The sequence below is a fragment of the Ursus arctos genome, unplaced genomic scaffold (genome assembly GCF_023065955.2).
Source record: "Ursus arctos isolate Adak ecotype North America unplaced genomic scaffold, UrsArc2.0 scaffold_23, whole genome shotgun sequence".
In the NCBI taxonomy this organism is placed as follows: Eukaryota; Metazoa; Chordata; class Mammalia; order Carnivora; family Ursidae; genus Ursus; species Ursus arctos.
The window spans coordinates 42,652,448-42,672,288 of NW_026622908.1; the positions used below are offsets into that span (position 1 = coordinate 42,652,448).

Sequence of the window (19,841 nt, forward strand, 5' to 3'; positions counted from 1 at the left end):
AACACTAAATACAGCATAGCTACCTCGAGGGCCGGTTTAATTCAAAGTAAGTAATTTCAAGCATCATTTTTATATTTAAAAAATGGACATACTATGGAGTAGAATACAAATTTTGCATAAATTTCAAAAATAAAAGACTTTATAAATTTCTCAGGCCTCAGTCTAGCTAGCACGACTTCCCTCCACCCTCATACCTTCCCCGACCCCAATCCCTCATACCTGATCAAAATGCTTGATTGTGTTCCTCCATTCTAAGGGGAATGGGGGTGGAAACGCTTGAGAAATGCTGTTTTATTGGGAAAACAAAGTGGAAGTTTATGTGTCAGCCAATGATGAGTGAAGGAAGTCAGAGGCATTCACAATACCTATGCAGGCAGGTAAGACAGGCTGCGTCTAAGAGTTTTACCATATCTCTCAGAATCAGTATGCCAAAAAGACACAGGTAGGCTTCTGGGTCAGACAGACATGGGCTCGGGTCCTGCTCTCCCATTCACTACCTTTATGACCCTGGGTAAGTTACTTCACCTATCTGAGCCTTCATTTCCTCAGCACAAAATATTATTAAAATGCGTACTTTACAAGGTAGTTGTGAGGAGTCTCAGAAATCATGTAGGGAAAGTGTTCTGCATAAGGTAAGAACTTAATAAGTGTTAACTACTAATATGTTAGCTGAATTTCCCGAATATATAAAGAGCTCTGAAAAATCAAGAAAAAGATAGTCAACATCAGTTGAAAAGTGGGCAAAGCACATGGGCATTTTATGGAAAAGGAAATACAAACAGCTTTTAAACATATGAAAGATGCAACCTCACTCATAAGAGAAATGAGAACACAACTCAAATGAGATACTATTTTTCACCTACTAGATGGTAAAGGTTGAAAAATTTGATAACATTCTATTGGAGAGTGGGGAAAGAAATATAGTCATGCAACGTTAATGATACTGCAAATTGTTACCACCTTTGTGGAGGGCAATCAGTAATATCTTAACAAGATTACAAATGCTTAGGCTTTTATGTAAATGCTTATACATAATTCCACTTTCAAGAATTTAAACTATAGAAATAGTTACACATTCTAAATAGATGAACAAGGATGTTTTCTAGAGCATTTTGTGTTTGTAAATGTCCATTAAGGTGGGACTAGTTGAATAATAAAAAGAATACAAACAGTGAAATACTATATAGCTATCATGAGTATAAGGCAGCTCCATGTGTACTGATACGGAATGAGCTCCAGGAATGCTAGGTAAAACAAGAAAGGGGGCAAAACAGCAGTATAGTGTGCTACTACTCGTGTAGTTATACACGTACGCATAGATAACATATGCAAACATGCTCAGATATGCATAGGCTCTCTCTGAACTAGTTCATACGATAGCCTATGAGGCCTTACATAATCTAACCTGCCCCCTGGCATCCCGTTATGACCGCTCTGACTCATCTTTCCCCCTTGCTCTGCTCCACCCGTATGGCCACTTTGCTTTTCTGGAACACTCCAGGAACCTGCCTGCCTAGCGCTTTGTAGTGGGTGTCAAGGGAGTTATCCTCGATGTCCACAGGGCTCACTTCTTCCCTCCTTCAGGCCTTCGCTCAAACCTTCCCTTCCCAGTGAGGCCTGTACTGACCATCCTCATTAAAACAACATCCCTCAGCCTTTGTCTCCTTACCTTACTCTCCTTTTTCTTTAGTCTGCAGTGTTTATCACCTCCTACCATTCTATTATTCAGTGAGCTCAGGTACCATGTTTATGGCTTATGGTCTGTTTCTGCTGAGTAACGTAGATGTTTACAGTTCCCCAGAGAGGGAAACTGAGGTATGGGAGGTTGAGACGGGAAGGAGACTCCCCTTTCAGTATATACCCTTGTGTTCTCTGTACCACGTGCTTGTGTTAACTGGTAAAAATGTAATACAAGTTTTGAGCTCTACCAACAGGATCCTAGAAGTGGAAGTGACAACCTGGACCCAACCTCTTCATCTTATGATGGTCGAGGGTCAGGGAAGTTAGGGAATTTGCCTGAGGTTACAAAGCCAGGATTTAGATCGTCTTCTAACTCCAGGGCCCTGGCTCTTAAGCATCATGTCATAGAACCTCTTGATTTGGGACTCTAATCGGCCAATTTAAATGTAGTGTGATAACTGCTAAGCTGGGGTATTCCAAAGGTGAAGGTTTGCCTCCGTCTGACATTTCATTACGATGAAATCCAACAGATGGTCTCAATTTTTTTGGATGTATGAGATTTTGGCTGTGGTGTGAATGGCTTGAAATAAATGTGAATATTGGGTTTCTGGGCTTGGGGATTCTTTTATGAGCACTTTACAGTCAAAATAAAGTATTAGTCTCAGTCCCTTGGTAGTTGGGAGCACAATGTTCCCGAATCCCGCACTCCCAGATAATTTGTCTTCTGAAGCGGTCAAGACATCTGGAGGATCTGCCGGGTGTATGGGGGTGAGGGAGGGATGGGAGGGCACTTGGAATTATCACTGAGTAATGGGAGTATTCCCAGGAGTTATTAAAGGCTGGCTGCTGGGCTTCTTGAACAGCCCCGCCTGGTGAGAGGCCTTCCGACCCTGGGTCAGGTGGCGGACCCGGTGTCGCTGCTGTAGCCAGTAGAGCATCTCCACCTTGTCATGCTTCATCTTGTCCAGGTATCGCCGCCCTTTGAACGTTACTGGCTCACCAAAGATTAACTCAATCTCCTCCAGGAGGGAAGCCAAAGGAGCCTGCACTAGATTGATCTTCCTGTGTAGACGGTTTCGGAATTGATTCTCCTCCAGGAAGCGACTCAGGCCCACGTCAGTCTTTTGGAAGAAGCGGTTGGGATCAGAGGCTTGTCGCTCAAACCATTCTAGTCTCCCCAGCAACATCTCCCGCAACTGAATGGGCTTCAGGGCTTGCTCCCAGGCACTCACCAATGAAGGCAGCTGCCTCAGACGGGCGTTGGAGCTGTACTTGATGGCCATGTCCAGCCGGTCCTTGTCGGGGACCTCAAGCATGGACCACAGGCGCTCCAGACGCTTCTGTAGGTTCAGGATTTTGTAGGGTTCTCCCAGGAGGCTGATCTTTTTACTTCCTAGCCTGTGCCCTAGCACTGTGTTCCAATCCCACTCTCCTGGCACAAAGTCTGGCTCTTCATCTTCCAGCAAGGGAGGTGGGTACTGAATCTTTAGGGACTCTTTGACAGGGGCTATGTCCTCCACAGGAACCTCTTCTTCATACATTTGGAAGATGACATGGAGGAAATCTGACTCCTGGTTGGTGAGGTACTTGAAATAGTCACCCACAGACAAGGTGGTTTTCCACCAGTTCATCCATGAGACTTTGTTTGACCACTTCTCCCAGGCTTTGCCTGTTTGGAGTGACATGAGGGAGGTTGCCTTATCAGAGGACTGTAAAATGTTTGCTCTCTGGGGATAAAGTCCAGCTAACTTGGGATTGATGATGCGATACTGTTTTTCTTGATGTAGAAAGGCTGAGGACAGGAAGGCTGACCAGTCTTTATTGGCTGCAGGCTCAACCAGGGGTCCCTGGTCAAAAGAGAAGTGGTCAAGAGAGACACGGCTCATCAACTCCTTGTAGACCTCCCTGATGTTATTGCCAACAAAGAAATCGATATCCATTTCCTCAATAAGTTTGGGTTCTAGTTCACCAGCCAGGTGGTTATATAGGACTCCGGCCCTGTCAACATGGAAGGAATCCAGAAAGTTTCTCTCAGAGATCTGCACAGCAGCTGCCTGGACCACAGCCCGATTTCCTAGCTTCAAAGTAACAGTCACTGGCTGTGGTTGAAGTGGAAAGGATTTGGGGCACTGGAGGCCCCACCGCCCAGTGGCTTCTTCCTCTTCGAGGCTCTTCAGCATTCTCTGCAGTTCCTGCATGCGATGAGCTGCAGCTGGGCGGCGGGTCAGGGCCCCCAGGAGTGGGGGCAGGCCTGAGTCCAGGGGTGAGTAGTGAGTCCTCTCCAATTTCATGTTCTTTATCATCTGCTTCAGGTCCTCAGCCACTGTGTCCCCTGCCAGCTCTGTTTTGCTCTCTGGAACTAGGACCAGCGGGGTTAAGGGGCGAGGGGGGAGTGGAGGAAGGCCCAACTCATCTGCTAGTTTCCAGCCCTCACGCAGAGAGGGCAAGGACTGGCCCCTCTGGAGCTGGGAGTAGAGGGGCAAGTGGGAGGAGGTGGAGGGAGCCCTGCTGGTGGGAGTCACAGAGTACTTGGGCAGTGACACAATCTGTGTGGAACTGAAGTTGCTGTCTCTCTTTTTCTGCATGGAGGACAGCCATTGCTGGGGCCTTTTCCCCTTCAGCTGGGGGATGGACTTCAGTTCCTTCACTGGATCCAGTTCAGGCTCACAGAGAAACTCCCGCGGGCGGCTGAGTTGGATGAGGTAGTTCAGGTTGAGGTCGCAGCTTGGTACTTGCGCAAAGCTGGTGCTGTGAAGCCACGGGACAGGGTAAAGCTTGAAAGCCCCAGTAGGCCCTACCGGGCGCAGCTTATGCATGCCACCGTGGGCCTGTTCTATCTTCAGCAGGGCGAGGAAGTCGGCGAGCAGGCAACGATAGACCTTAGGGCTGGTAAGAAAGATTGTGCAGTCCCTGGCGAGGCTGGCAGTCAAACGGGTGAGTGTGGCTGATTCAGTGAAGACACCTCTGCGGGTCGACATGGCCTTCAGCAGGTGCAGGTAGTGTAAGAATAGCTGCTCGCTGCTGAGCAGTACGTAGGCCAGGAGCCGCTTCCTCAGTCTCTGGTTGTTCAAGTGGCTCAGACTAGGTTCAGTGGGAGCCTCCTGCCAGCTGCACTTTAGCTCGTCCAGGATGACCTCAGTGAAACGTTGTCGGCTTTCATTAGGCACGCGCACCGCCAGCCCACTGTTGGCCAGCCGCTTGGACACTTGGCGGCACAACGACTCCACCGTCAGCCGGGAGACCGGCAAGGGCAACAGCAGCGGGACCTCCGGCGGGAGGCGCTTCTGAGATTCTGGGCGCCTCGCCTTGCGGGGGAAGAGAGACAGCGGGCCCAGCAACCGGTGGTAAAAGCGCTGGAGCTCGGGTTCCGGTTTATAGGGCTCCATCTTTGCGCTGCCGGCGCGGGAGGTCTGGGAAAAGCGGCCAAGAGGTTACTAAGGCAACCAGGGGCCGGAGGGTCCGAGTGCGCCTGCGCAGCCAGTGCCTTCCAACGCGTGGCGTCGGGAGGGCGGGCCTGACGTGCGCGCGCACCAGGAGGCGGGGCAAAGTGTGGCTTCCGAAGCTCCGCCTCCCCGCGACGCAGTTAGGGGTTTGTGCTTCAACGCTGGAGCGGTTCGGGTCCGAAGGCTGGTGACTGGGTCCGGGATGGCTACGGACTCCGGGGACCGCGGGACCGCCTGCACGGTGAGGGTCGAGGCCTCGTGTGGGAGCCTCTCTGGGCAGAGAGCCTCGGCCCCTAGGGTGATTGTTAACGCAGGAAAGGGGGAAGGAGTAGGCACCTGGGGTGGGGCCTGGGGCCTCCGCGGGAAAAGGGTGCGAGACTATGAGGTATGAGGGCCCTTGGCGTTAACTTTGGAGGTTTGGGGGTTGGTCTTGGACCTGTCACGAATGATAATGAGGGCGCTTGAAAAGGGGTCACGTGAGGGGGTTTCCCCAGGCCTTTTGGGGTGGTCATGGGGGGGGGGTAATGAAACAGGGTCACGCAAGGGGGGTTCCCGACTCTCATCAGCCCGTCCGTGCCGCCCTTGCAGCTGGAGTTCACAGTGCAGATGACCTGTCAGAGCTGCGTGGACGCGGTGCGCACGTCCCTGCAAGGAGTGGCAGGTAAGAGCCAGAACAACGGAGAGTCTGCAGGCGTCTAGAAGGAGCCGGCAAATCTCTTAGACCAAGAGCACTACTCCCATTTACAGATGTAGAAATTGAAACCCAGAGATAGGAAAGAATGTCCTCAGAGTCACACAGAGACCCAGAGACAGAGCGTAGAGTACGTATCTCAAGCCTGTCCTGCCAGAGCCCCTACAGGGTCCGACACACTGGTATCTTACATCTCAGGTGCCCAGGGAGTGAGGAGCTAGGCTGAGTATAGACAGCCCCACCTACAGAGGGAGGTCCCTGGATAGCAGGCAGCTCTTGCCTGCAAAGCAGCATAATCTTGACAAAACAAACAGCAGCCCTGGCTATGTTCCATCCTAGGCAGCTCCCGATTCTTATAAGCCAGCTACCAGGTCTGGAGGTGACCTTGCACAATAGAAATTTCTGAGAAGGCAGAGCCACCAGCATGGCACTGTGAACTGCCTTCCTTTGATCCTGTTAAATGTTCATCCAGTCATTCAGCAGGTATGGACCAGATGCTGGGGGCTTTTTAGGGAGAAGTGTTCACAAATGTTTCAGACACAGTCCCTGCCCTCAGGTAACGGTGAGCATGCAAGCATTGCTCATGGAAGAGCAGTTCTGGGAAGAGATGCGATAGGATGGGTTCGAAGCTGGGACAGTGGTGGCACTTGGCCCGTTACAGGGCAACAGTAGTGGATAAGGGTATGTGCCTCAGAGTCAGACTGTTTGCATTCAGATCCCTTCTTTATCACTTAGTGGCACTTAGACTTCATGCATGTTACTACTTTTGCCTGTTTGGCGTTTAAATGGCATGATAATGGAAGCTACTCTGGAGGATTGTCATGAAGAGTAAGTTGGTAAATACATGTAAAGCACTTTAGAAAAATTTTTGGCATGCAGTGAGAGCTCCCTAAAATTTAGAAATTATGAGAGGAAGGCCTTACAGGTGGCAGTCTGGGCAGAGGCATTTGGGGACAGATATTGAAGCAGAGTGAGAGAGAGAGAGAGAGAAATTTGCCCCCTTCATGAGGCCTGGGGCTTTGGGAAAGAGGGTTCTGTTCCTCTAGGAATAAATGGGAGGAGCTCCCAGCCCAAGGCCCGCTTTCTTGAACCCTTATTACACACCCTAGAGTTCCCTGTGGCCTTGTTTTCTTTCTTACTGGGCTTTGAGCTAAGCAAGGGCTGGCCTGGCCACACTCTGCACCAGCCGCACTGAATCTTGCTCAGCTAGGGAGCCAGCCTTCTTCTTGGTTCAGGCACAGTTCAAGAGTTCAGGAAGTGCATAGTTACGGGGAGCTGCCCACTGGGGCCCTCCCACTTGAGCAGAGAATCAGCTCTTAGGAGACCCCAGAACAGGAACCCACCTGCATGGGAGTGAGTCCATCAGAAAGTCTTATCTGCTGTATATCTAAAATATATTCAGAATTTAGCCTCTCTTTTTTCCAGACATTGGCCTTCACACGAATCCAAGCCACCTTCTCCCTGACCCACACAAGAACCTCATCTTTGGGCTTCCTATTGCCTCTTTTGCCCCCTCCAGTAGTTTTTCCGTACAAAAGCTAAAGTGATTTTTAAAATTATACCTTAGATAATATCACTGCCCTGCTCGTTTAGGCCTTTAATAACCCTGTGAAGTAGGTAGTAGTAGTATCTCCACTTGCAAGGGAAGCAATTGAATAGGAAACTCAGCAGAAAGGTTGAGTAACTCGTCTAAAGCCACACAGCTACTATGTGGCAGACTCAGGATTTCAACTCCAGAGTCTACACTCTCAACCGCTATACACTGTGCCTTCTCCCAATGGCCTCCCAGTGCATTAAAATTAAAATCCAGGTTCCTGTTGGGCCTTGCTTGACTCGTCTCCACTTACAGCTCCCTTCTTAGAACGTGTCAGGGTCGTTCCTGCCCATACTGTGTCCTGCATTGGAAGGCCCTTACCTGACTACATTCAGGCCTTTGCTTAGAGGCTCAGAGAGACCTTCCTTCACCAGCCTAAGTGGCTCGCCCCCCATTTGTTCCCCAACACCTATTTCATTGATCACACCTTTCACTATCTGCATCTCTCGTGCGCGTGTATTGGACATTTGTGTCCCTGCACTGGAACACATGCTATTTCATGGGGCAGAGATGTCGCCTGACTTGTTCCCTGCTCTGCTTCCACTGCCTGGAACACGGCATGTGATAGGTGCTTAGTGTCTGCTTATTAAATGAGGCGAGCAGACAAAGTTTCTCATACTGTGTGCTTCACTGGGCCCTGGGAGCCTCCAAAAATCAGGCTTAGGGGCTCAACCCTACTGTCCGTGGGTCGAGGAGACCGAGCATCAGCTTTGGGGTTGGACAGGCTGCCTTCCAGGCTTGGGGCCTCAGGCCAGTTGTGTCACCCTCTAGCCTCGTTTGCTCACCTGCCAGATGAGGACAGTATCATCATCCTGATGCGTGTAAGGCAGAGCATAGCTCTTGGCATCCCCTGGAGGCTCAGACCGCAGGAGTTCCTCCATTATCCTCCCTGGACCCCCTTTGCAGCCATGGCCATCCAGAGGCATCTCTAGGTGGACCCAGAGCTCCCCATGCTCTGCAGGCTGCCTGGTGACTCAGGATAAAATTTTGTGTGAAGTGAGGGCCAGTTTGGTAACTTGGACGGTTTTCTTTTCACAAAATCACCCTGTATGTGCAGGGGAGGGGATGCGGGTGTTCCTCTGATGTCTTGCAAATTCTGTCCCTCCCCTGACGGTGTCACTGCCGCTGCAGGGGGATCTGAAGAAACAAGTCTGTGGGAGCTTTTGTAACCACACCCCAGATATTCCTGTCCCTCAGGTGCTGCCTCCCCCAATAGCATTTCCCAATTGTGCCTCCTTTTGAGCTGGAAGGAGTCTGAACAACTACGTGTACCCTGGGGCTTGTTATTCCCGTCTCTGCCTGATGGTTAATCCAGGCAGAGCCTGGCTTCTACAGCCTTTGAGCTCCCTGGGACAAGGACCAGTGTTTTTCCTGACTCTGGCCACCTCCATGCCCAGCACACATTTGTTGAGAGAATATGGAGAAGGGAAACCAAAGATGAAGCGAACGCCAACAGTCAGTGTAGCCTTCGGTTCACAGAGCACCATCTCAACAGTGTGAAATGGCTTATTTAACCTTTGTCTTCTGGACTGCCCACAGCTCCCCTGGGCTTTACCCTGCAGAGGAACAAACACATTGGCTAAGATCATAGAATGGTGTAAGCCCTGCAGGTGAGAGCAGCCTTATCATTCCCAGTCCATCCCCTGTGCGCTGGCTAAGGGCTGGAGAGTTCTCTTAAAAGGCTTGGGAGCCCTGAACATCTGAATGAAAGAGAAGCCCCTTCTCTTCCTTCTCTGAGTTGGCTCGATGGCCCCCAAAGCTGAGCATGTGTCAGAATCATCTCGCAGTCTTCTGCACACAGGGTGATGTTGGGGATTTGGCGGGCAATTGAGACACAGTAACTTTTGAACCTGACCCTTGTGGACCACACAGAGCTCCCGCACTCACAGAGGATTGTAATCAGTGCAGTGTGAGTTCACGCAGGGGAAGAGGAAGCTGCTACAGGAGGACAGAGGAGGGGGTCCCAACCCAGCCTGGAGGGTGGGGGCTGCTTCTCAGGGTGAGCAGTGTCCGGGTAGGCAAAAGTACAGTGCACGTACGTTAGATGTGAGCTCTCATGATGATGGGGATTGCCCCCCCTTTTTGGTGTGTAACAGCTTTATTGACATATAATTCAAATATCAGAAAATAGTCCTATTTTAAGTATACAGTTCAGTGCTTTTTAATATGTTCCGAGTTGTGCGGCCATCACCGTTCTCACTTGTACATTTCAGCCCCTCACGAAGGAATCGTGCGCTTTAGCCATCAGCCTCCGATTCCCCCACCCACTAACCTACTCTCTGTCTCTAGAGGTTTCCCTGTTCCGGACGTTTTGTCCATGATGGCAACACCTAACGTGGGCTTTTGTGACTGGCGCTCACTTAACATCATATTTTCAAGGTGCTTCCCTGTGGTAGCATTATGAGCAATTCATTCCCTTCTATCTTTTTATGGCTGAGAAATAATGGGTACACATTTTCTTTATCCATTCATCTGTTGATGGGCATTTGGGTTATTTTCACCTTTTGGCTATCGTGAATAATGGGCTATTTATGGATGGCCCGCTTTTTAAAGTAATTATTTATGTTATAAAGAACGCCTTGTGTGTAATAAGGACAAACAACACTCCTGGGGGTAAGGGAGCCTTATCCCCACTTTGTGTATAAAGATACGGCCTCAGAGAGGTTGAGGGCCTCACATAGCCAGAAGGCAGCTTCGGAGCTTGACTCCGACCATGGGAAGGTTGGCAAAGATGAGGAAGGAGAATGACCTGTTTCTCTCTTCCCTGCTTCCAGCACGGGGCTGTTAGCCCTCTGCTGCCTCCCCTCTCTCTCCTTCCAGGTGTCCAGAGTGTGGAAGTGCAGTTGGAGAACCAGATGGTCCTGGTGCAGACCACCCTGCCCAGCGAAGAGGTGCAGGCCCTTCTGGAAGGCACAGGGCGACAGGCGGTGCTCAAGGGCATGGGCAGTGGCCTATTGCGTGAGTAGCCACTATGGCCCTGGCCTTGGCCTCTCTGGGAGCGAGGTGGCCTGGAGCTGCTACACATCTAAACCATAGGATTGGGGGTTTGGGGTTCGAGTGGCTTTGGGGAAGGCATGAACGTTATGTGGAGCTCTCTCCCTGCCCTTCCTGAGCTGATGAAGGTGTGGGGCTAACTGAGGTGGCGAGCCAGCCTGGGTATCTGATACCTTGCAGAGAATCTGGGGGCAGCAGTTGCCATTCTGGAGGGCCCTGGTCCTGTGCAAGGGGTGGTGCGCTTCCTGCAGCTGACCCCTGAACGCTGCCTCATCGAGGGGACCATTGATGGCCTGGAGCCTGGGCCTCATGGACTCCACGTCCATCAGTTTGGGGACCTCACAGGGAGCTGCAACAGGTGAGTCATCTGAAACCTCCCCCGTGGCATCTTCATCCCCCCACTCATGCATCCGTGGTGTGCTGGGGCTGTATTCAGCCACCTGCACACACTTTCACGCTCGGTCCTCACAAGTACCGTGAGGCATGTACACCCAGGCCCAGTCTACAGACGAGGAAACGGAGGCTCCGAGGGTTAAATGACTTGTCAAAGGCCCCAGGGCACGTGAATGGTGGGGTGGGATTTGAACCCAAATCTGACCTTAATGCTCCTGTCCGTAGCCACCTTATTGCCCCTGAGGTGGAAGTGACTCCTAGACACAGAAGGGCAGGTCCCCGTGTCACGGTGTTTGTTGTGCTGTGATGCAGTTCTTTGCCCTCTCATCTGTGTCTCCCCGGAAAGCTTACTGAGGGCAGGACCCACATCAGATTCTTCTTGGTGCCCTCAACCCAAAGCCTGGCACAGAGTGAGTCTGTTGAGTGAGTGAATGAGATAAATGTCATTAAAGTGGGAGGGTACATCAGCTGGCCTGGGAGCCAGTGTCTTGCTGCCCACCTGCTACCTTTTCCTCTTAGCTGTGGGGACCACTTTAACCCTGATGGAGCATCTCACGGGGGCCCTCAGGACTCCGACCGGGTAAGTGTCCATCTGGGGGAGGCTTAGGCTTTGAGAGGGCCTGAAGCCTCAGGCAGAGTAGGCTGCTCCTAGGGCCTTAGCGATTCCTTTTTGGTGGGGTCCCCTCACTTTTATTCCATTTAGAAACATCAACCCTTTCTGTGGTGGAGACCTGCCCCCCCAGGAGCTCACAGTCCTGTGAGGGAGACCCCCGAGAACCCCGTGGTTGCAGGGCAGTGAGGTGATTCTTGCAGGAGCCTGTAGGAGGCCCTGAGCCCAGAGTATAAGCACCGGTCCGGCCTGAGCCCAAGGATGTGGGCAGTGGGAGAAAGCTTCCTGGAGAAGCTGAAGGTGTGGAAGTTGAAGATCTTACCTGAACTAAAAAGGCCGTTCCTGATGGTGCAGCTCCTGGCCCAGGGTTTCACTTTTCACCAGTGAATTGCTTCCCGTCGGCAGTGAGTGGCATGCCGCCTTGGTTTTTGCTTATCTGCATACGGCTTGTTCTGTTAGTTATGTTGCATTTTGCTGTAAGTTAACTCAGTTTTTTCCTGAGGTAAATTTGGTTATTTTTCATGTTTTAATCCAGCATGGAATGTTTCAGACATTCCAAAGTACAGAAACTTGTCCCAAGCTCCTGTGTCCCCATCACCCACTTTCAACCGTGACCAACTCTTGGCCAGTCCAACTCTTGGCCAGTCCTGTTTCATCTACACCTCCAGCCTTTCTCCACCGATATTTTGAAGCAGATCAAGACATCATTTCATGTAACTAAGGTAGACTTTTTTAACAAGAAACTTGATACTGCCACAGAGATGGGAAAACCAGTTCTTGTAGCCGTAAGAGCAGGCTTATTGTAAAAACAGTCAGTGGTGGTCAAATAAATGTTAGTGGAGTCCTGCTGGATTCTGGCCTGCAAGGTCTGAGGACTACGGAAGGCCTGTTTTTTCTTCTTCTTCTTCTTCTTTTGTTTTTTTTTGTTTTGTTTTTAAGATTTATTTATTTATTTAAGAGAGAGAAAGAGCGAGCGCATGTGGGGGGGGGTTGCAGAGGGAGAGAGAGAATCTCAAGCAAGCGTCATGCCCAGCTCAGAGCCTGATGTGGGGCTCGATCTCACGACCCTGAGATCATGACCTGAGCCGAAACCAAGAGTCGGATGCTTCACGGTCCGAGCCACCCAGCTGCCCCTGTGGTGCATGTTTCTCACTTCACATACTTGATTTTTTGGACAGTTCTGTGACATTTTGAATGGTCAGAAGTTTGACTCCTTCCCTTCCTGCCTTGGGAAGTTGGAGAAGCCAAACAAGTTTTTGTTGGGTCCCCTGTGCGGGGCTGTGTTTGCGCTCAGTGCAGCAATGATTTATTGCTGTGCATCAAATCACTCCAAACTTGGGGGGTTAAAACCCCAAGCATTCATCTTCTCGGTTTCTCTGGAGCAGGAACCTGGGTGCAGCTTAGCTGGGGGCCTCTGGCTTCGGGTGACTGTGATCGAGGTGTTGGCTGGGGCTGCCGGCATCTGAAGGCTAATGTTGCCGTTGGCAGGCCTCAGGTCCTCCCTGGCTGTTGGCCAGAGACATCAGTCCTTTGCCACGTGGGCCTTTTCCTAGGGCGGCTCACCACACAGCAGCTGGGCTTCCCTCAGAGCAAGTGCGTGAGAGAGGGCATCCAAGACCGAGCCAAGCCCTTCTCTTTTTGTAACCGAATCTAGCAAGTGACCCTAGGTCCAGCCCACACTCAGTGGAGGAGCCCGCAAGGATGTAAGCACGAGGGAAGGTGCACCGTAGAGGCTGTTATCCTCATCTAGCCGTGAAAGGTGCTGCGCAGAGATTAAACAGGTGAAGAAGAGGGAGTGCGAATGTCAGGCACAGCAGAGAAAACTCCATAGGCAGAGCCCCCAAGGCGTGAACCAGCCCCCCAGGCATGAATGAGGCATTTGGGAACTGGCAGCACTGTGTCACTTGTGAAGTTGAGATCAGAAGGGTGAGAGACTGCCTTGCCACCTGTGCCTTGGCCTCCTGTGGCCCGGGCCCCTCTCAGGGCAGGGAATCAGAAGGGGCTGGAGCCAGCTGCCCTGCCGTTCCCAAGTCCTTGATGGAGGTGGAGGAAGACTTGCGTAACATCAGGACCGCCAAGGCCACCATGATGCCTGACGAGTTCCTTTGGGATTTCTGCCTCTGCTTTTGCTCAGCTGGAAGTGAATTCAGTGTGGGGATTTACACCAGAGGCTGGTTGTCCCTTTGCACATCTCCTAACTGATCTCCAGGGTGCCTCGTCTTCTCTCACCGCCCCCCAGTCCTTCCTCTTCACGCACTGTGCTAGAGGGATTGCTTCAAAGCACAGAGTAACGGTGGCATGCCCCTGTCCACGCCCGGTTTTGGCTCCCCGGTGTATAGGCCCAGCCCAGCTGCCTGGTGTGACATTCAAGGCCCTGCGGCCCAGTTCTGCCTGCCCAAGTGCAGGGGAGGGAGAGGACCCTGCTGCTGGGTCATGCCTCTGAGCCACACCACCAGGCTGCTCACTCCCGCAGCCCAGTCCTGAAGATGCTCCTCCAGGCTCCGTATCACCTCCACTTCCTTGATCTTTCTGCCAGAAAGGCTGCCAATGCAGGGTAACGGTGTCAGGTGTCAGCAACGGACGTCTTTCTGGAAAACCAGATAAAGCAGAAGCGGTGCTTCTTGCTGCTTACCCGCCCCGTCACACAGTGACATGCTTTGTGACCATGCACCACAGCAGGGCCGTGTGCACCAGCCCACATTGGCATAGGCATCTGCTCCTGCCTAAGGTGTCCGGTTGGAGACAGTTTATTTGCACGGACGTGGGCCTCGGTGACTTGCCAGTAAGGTCCGGTCAGCAGAAAACCTACTCACTGCTGTACTTAGTCTGTGTTTCATAACCACTGGTCTGTTCTGCATCTGTCTCCCCACCTTGCTTCGAGCTCCTCCAGGGTGGGAACTGCGTGCGTACCCCACCCCCATGCCGGCGGTGTATGTCTGATGTAGGAGGTGTTCTATAGATGTGTTAGGACATTTTGTATTGCCTTAAAAGGGAGAAGGTAGGCAGAGCCAGCTTCTGGGGGGTGGGACAGGCCCCCTGCTCCTTGTGTTTCTTCTCTCTGTTCCTGGAGGCTGGGAGTCAGGGAATGCTGCTGGCTGCTTCCTATGGTCAGGAAGCCAAGCCTGGCCAACTTAAGCCCAGGGGAAGACTGCCAAGGGCTTAGAGTCAACAAGAGCCTGGAGAACTGGGCTCGCAAAGCAGCAGCTACGGGGCTAGCTTGTGAGGCTGAGATGCAGAGAGGGCAACAGTCTTGCAGGAGACACAGTCTGGCTCAGTGGGCATGACTTCCTAGGAAGGGAGTCTCTGTCCAGGAATTCGGTTCCCGGGAGGGAGTCTCCAGTTGCCTTCCTGGTGTCCTAGGCCATCCCTTTATCGTACCAGACTATACCCAGAGGAGGACATTGGTACTTTTGGGAAGGGGAGTCGGATCCTGGGAAGCCAGAAGCTAGCAGCTGTGCCTCATGCGCCCCTCTTCTCTCCCCCGGTCTCATTGCAGCACCGTGGGGACCTGGGGAACGTCCATGCTGATGCTGATGGCCGAGCCAGCTTTAGGATAGAGGATGAGCAGCTGAAGGTATGGTGGAAAAGAAGGTGGGGAGCTCTCCTAACAGGTCCACTGTTTGAGGCTCTTATCTGCCCTCAAAGGTATGGGATGTGATTGGCCGAAGCCTTGTCATCGATGAGGGAGAAGACGACCTGGGCCGGGGTGGCCATCCCTTATCCAAGGTCACGGGGAACTCAGGAGAGAGGTGAGTGATGCCACCCCCAGCAGGAGGCTGTGCTCAGCCAGCGGTGCGTGGTCAACCCCGGAGGACCCAGACCAGGGCCCAGGGCCCGCTCCTGACCACACGTTCTTCTGCAGGTTGGCCTGTGGCATCATCGCACGCTCTGCTGGCCTCTTCCAGAACCCCAAGCAGATCTGCTCCTGTGATGGCCTCACCATCTGGGAGGAGCGAGGCCGGCCTATTGCTGGTGAGGGACGAAAGGAGCCAGCCAAGCCCCCTGCCCACCTCTGAGCACGGCCTCAGCCTCGGGTGTGTGACCGTTCTCCCAGCTGAGCACCGTCTGCTTCCAGAGAGAGGGGAGGGAGGCCCTGCTTGCCTGGTCCCAGGAGAACTTGGGTACAGGGTGTGAAGGGTCGCTATGATGTTCCCTTGGCAAAGTAAAGTTTTATTTTCATATGGAACTTTGGGTTTTGTCCGTGTCCCGGTGTCCCTTTATGGGCTTGCTGGACATAGTCCTTCTGCGTCTCTCCTCCCGCTGAGGAACACCTGTTGGCTTTGGAGCCAAACAAAACTGGATTGAAATCTCCATACCTCGTGAGGGTAGCACCCTCCTCCTCGGGGTTATAGTGTGGGACCACAGCACTCCTGTTGCTGTCCGCGCAGGTCCTGCTTTGGTTTCTCCCTGTGGTTAGACCTATAATGTGGGAATTTGGGAGCTGCAGGTGGCCCTCTTCTCCCTGCCTTGTCAGCTGAGTGTCCGAAAAAGCCTGTCTGCTGAGGGGAGGGATGAGCCGGATGCAGAGGGAGAACATACGAGTTGGATAATGTCGGGCGCTCCAGGGCGCCTGCCCTGGGCCTTTTCTGAAGGCAGCTGCTTTCTGACCTGGGGGTCAGGAGACACTCCTGGATTTTCCCCATGCGTCCCTTCCTCTTGCTTTTTAAATTAATTTGGCTTGAGTTGATTTTTTTAATTCACAAGTAAAAGACTCTTAATTAACCTAATAAGCAAAGTGCTTGGCGCAGGACCTGGCACGTGGGACGTTAAGGGAACAGCAGCTGTGCATCTGAGGCCAAATAGGGCCCCTGGAGGCTGCCCCAGCCAAGCCCCGCTCTCACAGGGATGGCCGGTATCCAAGGACTAATGTGTGGGGCCAGAGATTTTGGGCCTCCTCACTTATCGCCTTGCCCCCCCCCCCCCGACTCGTACCCTCCACTGGACTTTGCCAAGCTTGCTCATCCATGACAAAACTGCTTTTATGACACAGTGGGCTGTCAAAATACAAACTTCGCCCCTTACCATGTTTGCTTGGAACGAGGCAGGTGATTTTCCAGGTAGCTGGCCTTGCGAAGATGTGCCTGGCTCTGCTCCCATTCCCTAGGTTTGCCTGTTTCTCGCTCAAGGCTGCTGGCTCTGCGTCCAGCCCCAGCCCTTGGACCCTACTCTTTCTTGCCAACCTGTGCTGGTTGCTTTCCAGTTCCCTTGATTCCTGGGAACCAAACCCCCTTTTAAGCCTGGGGCCCAGGCTGTCTTCCCCCACCCCAGATCATGGCAGGAGCTCCTCATGGACTCTGCCCATAGCCAGCCCCTGACCTCCTCTCACCTTCCTTCTGGAATGACAGCTGGTTTAACCCTCTTATGGCCAAACCTCTTAACAAACCCTACCACTCTGTTTCCACTCTTGAAGAATCAACATCCCCATTAGCTTTTCTCTCTTTTAAACCCTTAATCATGTAGGTTTTGGGTTTTTTTAGATTTTATTTTATTTATTTAAGATTTTATTTATTTATTTGAGAGAAAGAGAGCAAGCACAAGCAAGGGTGGGGGGCAGAGGGAGAGGGAGAAGCAGGTTCCCCACTGAGCAGGGAGCCCAACACAGGGCTCAATCCTAGGACCCCAAGACCATAACCAGAGCCAAAGGCAGACACTTAACCGACTGAGCCACCCAGGCGCCCCTCAAGATTTTATTTTTAAGTAATCTCTCCACCCAATGTGGGCCTTGAACTTAAAACCCTGAGATCAAGAGTCGCATGCTCCACTGACTGAGCCAGGTGCCCTTTAACTGTGTAGTTTTTATTTATTTTATTTTTTAAAGATTTTATTTTTTTTATTTGTGAGAGAGTGAGAGAGAGCATGAGCAGGGGCGAGGGACAGAGGGAGAAGCAGGCTCCCAGCTGAGCAGGGTGCCTGAGGCAGGGCTCGATCCCAGGACCTCGGGATCTTGACCCAAGCCGAAGGCAGCCGCTTAACCGACTGAGCCACACAGCGCCCCTAACCATGTAGATTTTAAACTGTAGTTTTAAATCACAAAACACGGTTGAAACATCTTGAAGGCCCAGCTGTGAAGCAGATGTGGAACTGCGGCTAAACAGGCTCAGCCCTGATGAAGGCTTTCCCAAAAGTCCTGGGGCTCCTGGGAGCACAGTTCGAAAACCTTTGCCAAATTCAGTCATTTTTGTGTTATCTCTCAATCTCGGCCACATCCACAAACCCATCTGCACTGTCATTTACCAAATACTTTAAAAAAATTTTTATTCACTTTGAAACTTAATTAAAAACGAAATTTTAATCATATTAGCTAATACCCACATAGTGATTATTAAGTGCAGAGCTCTTTTCTTTCTTTCTTTCTTTTTTTTTTTTTAAGATTTTATTTATTTATTTGATGGACAGCCAGCAAGAGAGAGAACACAAGCAGGGGGAGAGGGAGAGGAAGAAGCAGGGAGCAGAGCAGGGAGCTCGACGTGGGGCTCGATCCCAGGACTCTGGGATCACGCCCTGAGCTGAAGGTAGACGCTTAACCACTGAGCCACCCAGGCGCCCTGGGGCTCTTTTCTAACCGCTACATGCAGTAATTCATTTAATCTTCAAGGTAATACTACACGGTAGCTTCTGTTATTATCCCATGTTACAGATGAGGAAAACGGAAGCACAGAGTGGTTATGTAACTCACCCAAGGTCACACAGCTAGTAATGTGGCAGCGTCTTAGTTCAGACCCATGTGGTCTGGCTCCAGGTCTGTACTCTTAACCACCCTATTATTGGTTCTCGTTGTAAAGTATGGAAAGTGAGATTCGTTTGTCATAAATAGACATTTGCTAGAAAAAGAACATACATACACAGCTATTAAAATAAAAATTATTCATCCACAAACTGCCCCACAATTGTGTAACTCCGGTGGTTTTACACTGCGTTTCAGGGAACCCAGACACTTTCTTTTGACCCCCCGGATCTCTCCGCCAGGGGGAGAACACGAGCAGGGGAAGCAGCAGAGACAGAGGGAGAAGATTGATGAGCAGGGAGCCTGACTCAGGAAGCCATCCCAGGACCCTGGGATCATGACCTGAGCCAAAGGCAGACGCTTAATAGACTGAGCCACCCAGGTGCCCCTATTTGTATGATTCTTTTCGAAATGTCTTCAATAGGCAAATCCAGAGTCAAAGATTCATGGTCACCAGGGTCTAGGGCAAGGAGGGAATTGGAAGCTAATGAGTACAGGGTTGCTTTTTTGGGGTGATTAAAATGTTCCAGAATTAGATGGTGGCGATGATTGCCCAACCCTGTGAATATACTAAAAACCACTGAATTGTACATTAAGAGGGTGAATTTTATGGTATATGAATTATATCTCTATTTAAAAATCATATACATAAGAAAGACAGTGGAGAGTTCACTGTTCTCTTCACCCAGCTTCTTCTAATGTTAGTTTATGTTAAGTATAGTGCAGTTATCAAACCCAGTTAATTACCATTGACACAGGACTAGTAACTAAACTGCAGACCTTGAGTTCAAGTTTTGCCAGCTTTATGGCTAACGATTGCTTTCCGTTTTTGGATCTCATCCTGGATGGCACATTGCCTTGAGGTGTCCTGTCTCCCTGGTCTCCAGTCTGTGACGGTTTCTCAGACTTTCCTTGTCTTCACTTTCTGGGCTTGACACTTGTGATGAGTCCTGGTCAGGTATTTTGTGGGTTGTCTTTCAGTTGGGTCTGTCGACATATTCTTGTGATTAAATTGAGGTTGTGCCTCTTTGGCTTGAATACCAACAGACGTGAAGTTGCGCCTTTCTCAGCACATTGTGGTGACATATCTTATTACTGCTGTGGTTTAATGGGATCACTTGGTTAGGGTGGGGTCTTCTGAGTTTTGCCACTGTAACCTTAAAATTTTTCCCTTTGCAGTTAGTAAATATCTTGTGGGGAGCTGCTGCCTGGAAACTCTGTTAACATTCCATTTCTCATCAGAATTTGCCTACTGGTTTTAGCATCTAAAATAATTTTATTGGCAGTGGGGGGGGGGGGCGCCTGGGTGGCGCAGTTGGTTAAGTATCCGACTCTTGGTTTTGGCTCTGGTCGTGATCTTAGGTTGTGAAATCAAGCCCCACCTTGGCTCTGCACTTACACTGGAGTCTGCTTAAGACTCTCTCTCCCTCTCCCTCTGCCTCCGACCGCCCGCCCCCCGCTCTCTCTCAAATCTTCAAAAAAAAAAAAAAAGGAGGGGCACCTGGGTGGCACAGTTGGTTAAGTATCTGACTTTTTGTTTTGGCTCAGGTGGTGATCTCAGGGTCTTGAGATCAAGCCCTGCATTGGGCTCTGTGTTCAGTGTGGAGTCTGCTTAAGATTCTCTCTCCTTCTCCCTCTGCCCCTCCACCACATGTGCTCACACTGTCTCTCTCTCTCTCTTTCTCTAAAATAAATAAAAATCTGGGGCACCT

General features: G+C 51.1%; 2 protein-coding genes across 3 annotated transcripts; one reads left to right on the forward strand and one right to left on the reverse strand.

The window, feature by feature from the left end:
• Positions 1-22: 22 nt before the first annotated feature.
• On the reverse strand, positions 23-5,103 carry CCDC87 (coiled-coil domain containing 87). Its single transcript, XM_026483117.4, has one exon. The coding sequence runs from the start codon at positions 5,064-5,066 to the stop codon at positions 2,481-2,483; it is 2,586 nt and encodes an 861-aa protein (XP_026338902.1). The 5' UTR covers positions 5,067-5,103; the 3' UTR covers positions 23-2,480.
• On the forward strand, positions 5,002-15,591 carry CCS (copper chaperone for superoxide dismutase). 2 transcript variants are annotated; one of them, XM_026483118.4, is made up of 8 exons: positions 5,002-5,364; positions 5,712-5,784; positions 10,229-10,366; positions 10,583-10,760; positions 11,315-11,375; positions 14,902-14,979; positions 15,051-15,154; positions 15,268-15,591. In XM_026483118.4, the coding sequence occupies exons 1-8, from the start codon at positions 5,326-5,328 to the stop codon at positions 15,419-15,421; spliced, it is 825 nt and encodes a 274-aa protein (XP_026338903.1). In that variant the 5' UTR covers positions 5,002-5,325; the 3' UTR covers positions 15,422-15,591. The 2 variants fall into 2 exon arrangements, with proteins under 2 accessions (XP_026338903.1, XP_026338904.1); XM_026483119.4 differs by lacking the exons at positions 15,051-15,154; positions 15,268-15,591 and adding an exon at positions 11,941-12,127 and having other exon boundaries at positions 14,902-14,993.
• Positions 15,592-19,841: the final 4,250 nt, after the last annotated feature.

What these genes read in the sequence shown, in the direction of transcription:
- CCS (XM_026483118.4), top strand. Translation starts at nt 5,326, where the DNA reads ATGGCTACGGACTCCGGGGACCGCGGGACCGCCTGCACG. An exon ending in CATGGGCAGTGGCCTATTGC is followed by an intron (nt 10,367 to 10,582) that starts GTGAGTAGCCAC and finishes GATACCTTGCAG; the next exon opens with AGAATCTGGGGGCAGCAGTT. An exon ending in TAGAGGATGAGCAGCTGAAG is followed by an intron (nt 14,980 to 15,050) that starts GTATGGTGGAAA and finishes CTGCCCTCAAAG; the next exon opens with GTATGGGATGTGATTGGCCG.
- CCDC87 (XM_026483117.4), bottom strand. Translation starts at nt 5,066, where the DNA reads ATGGAGCCCTATAAACCGGAACCCGAGCTCCAGCGCTTTTACCACCGG.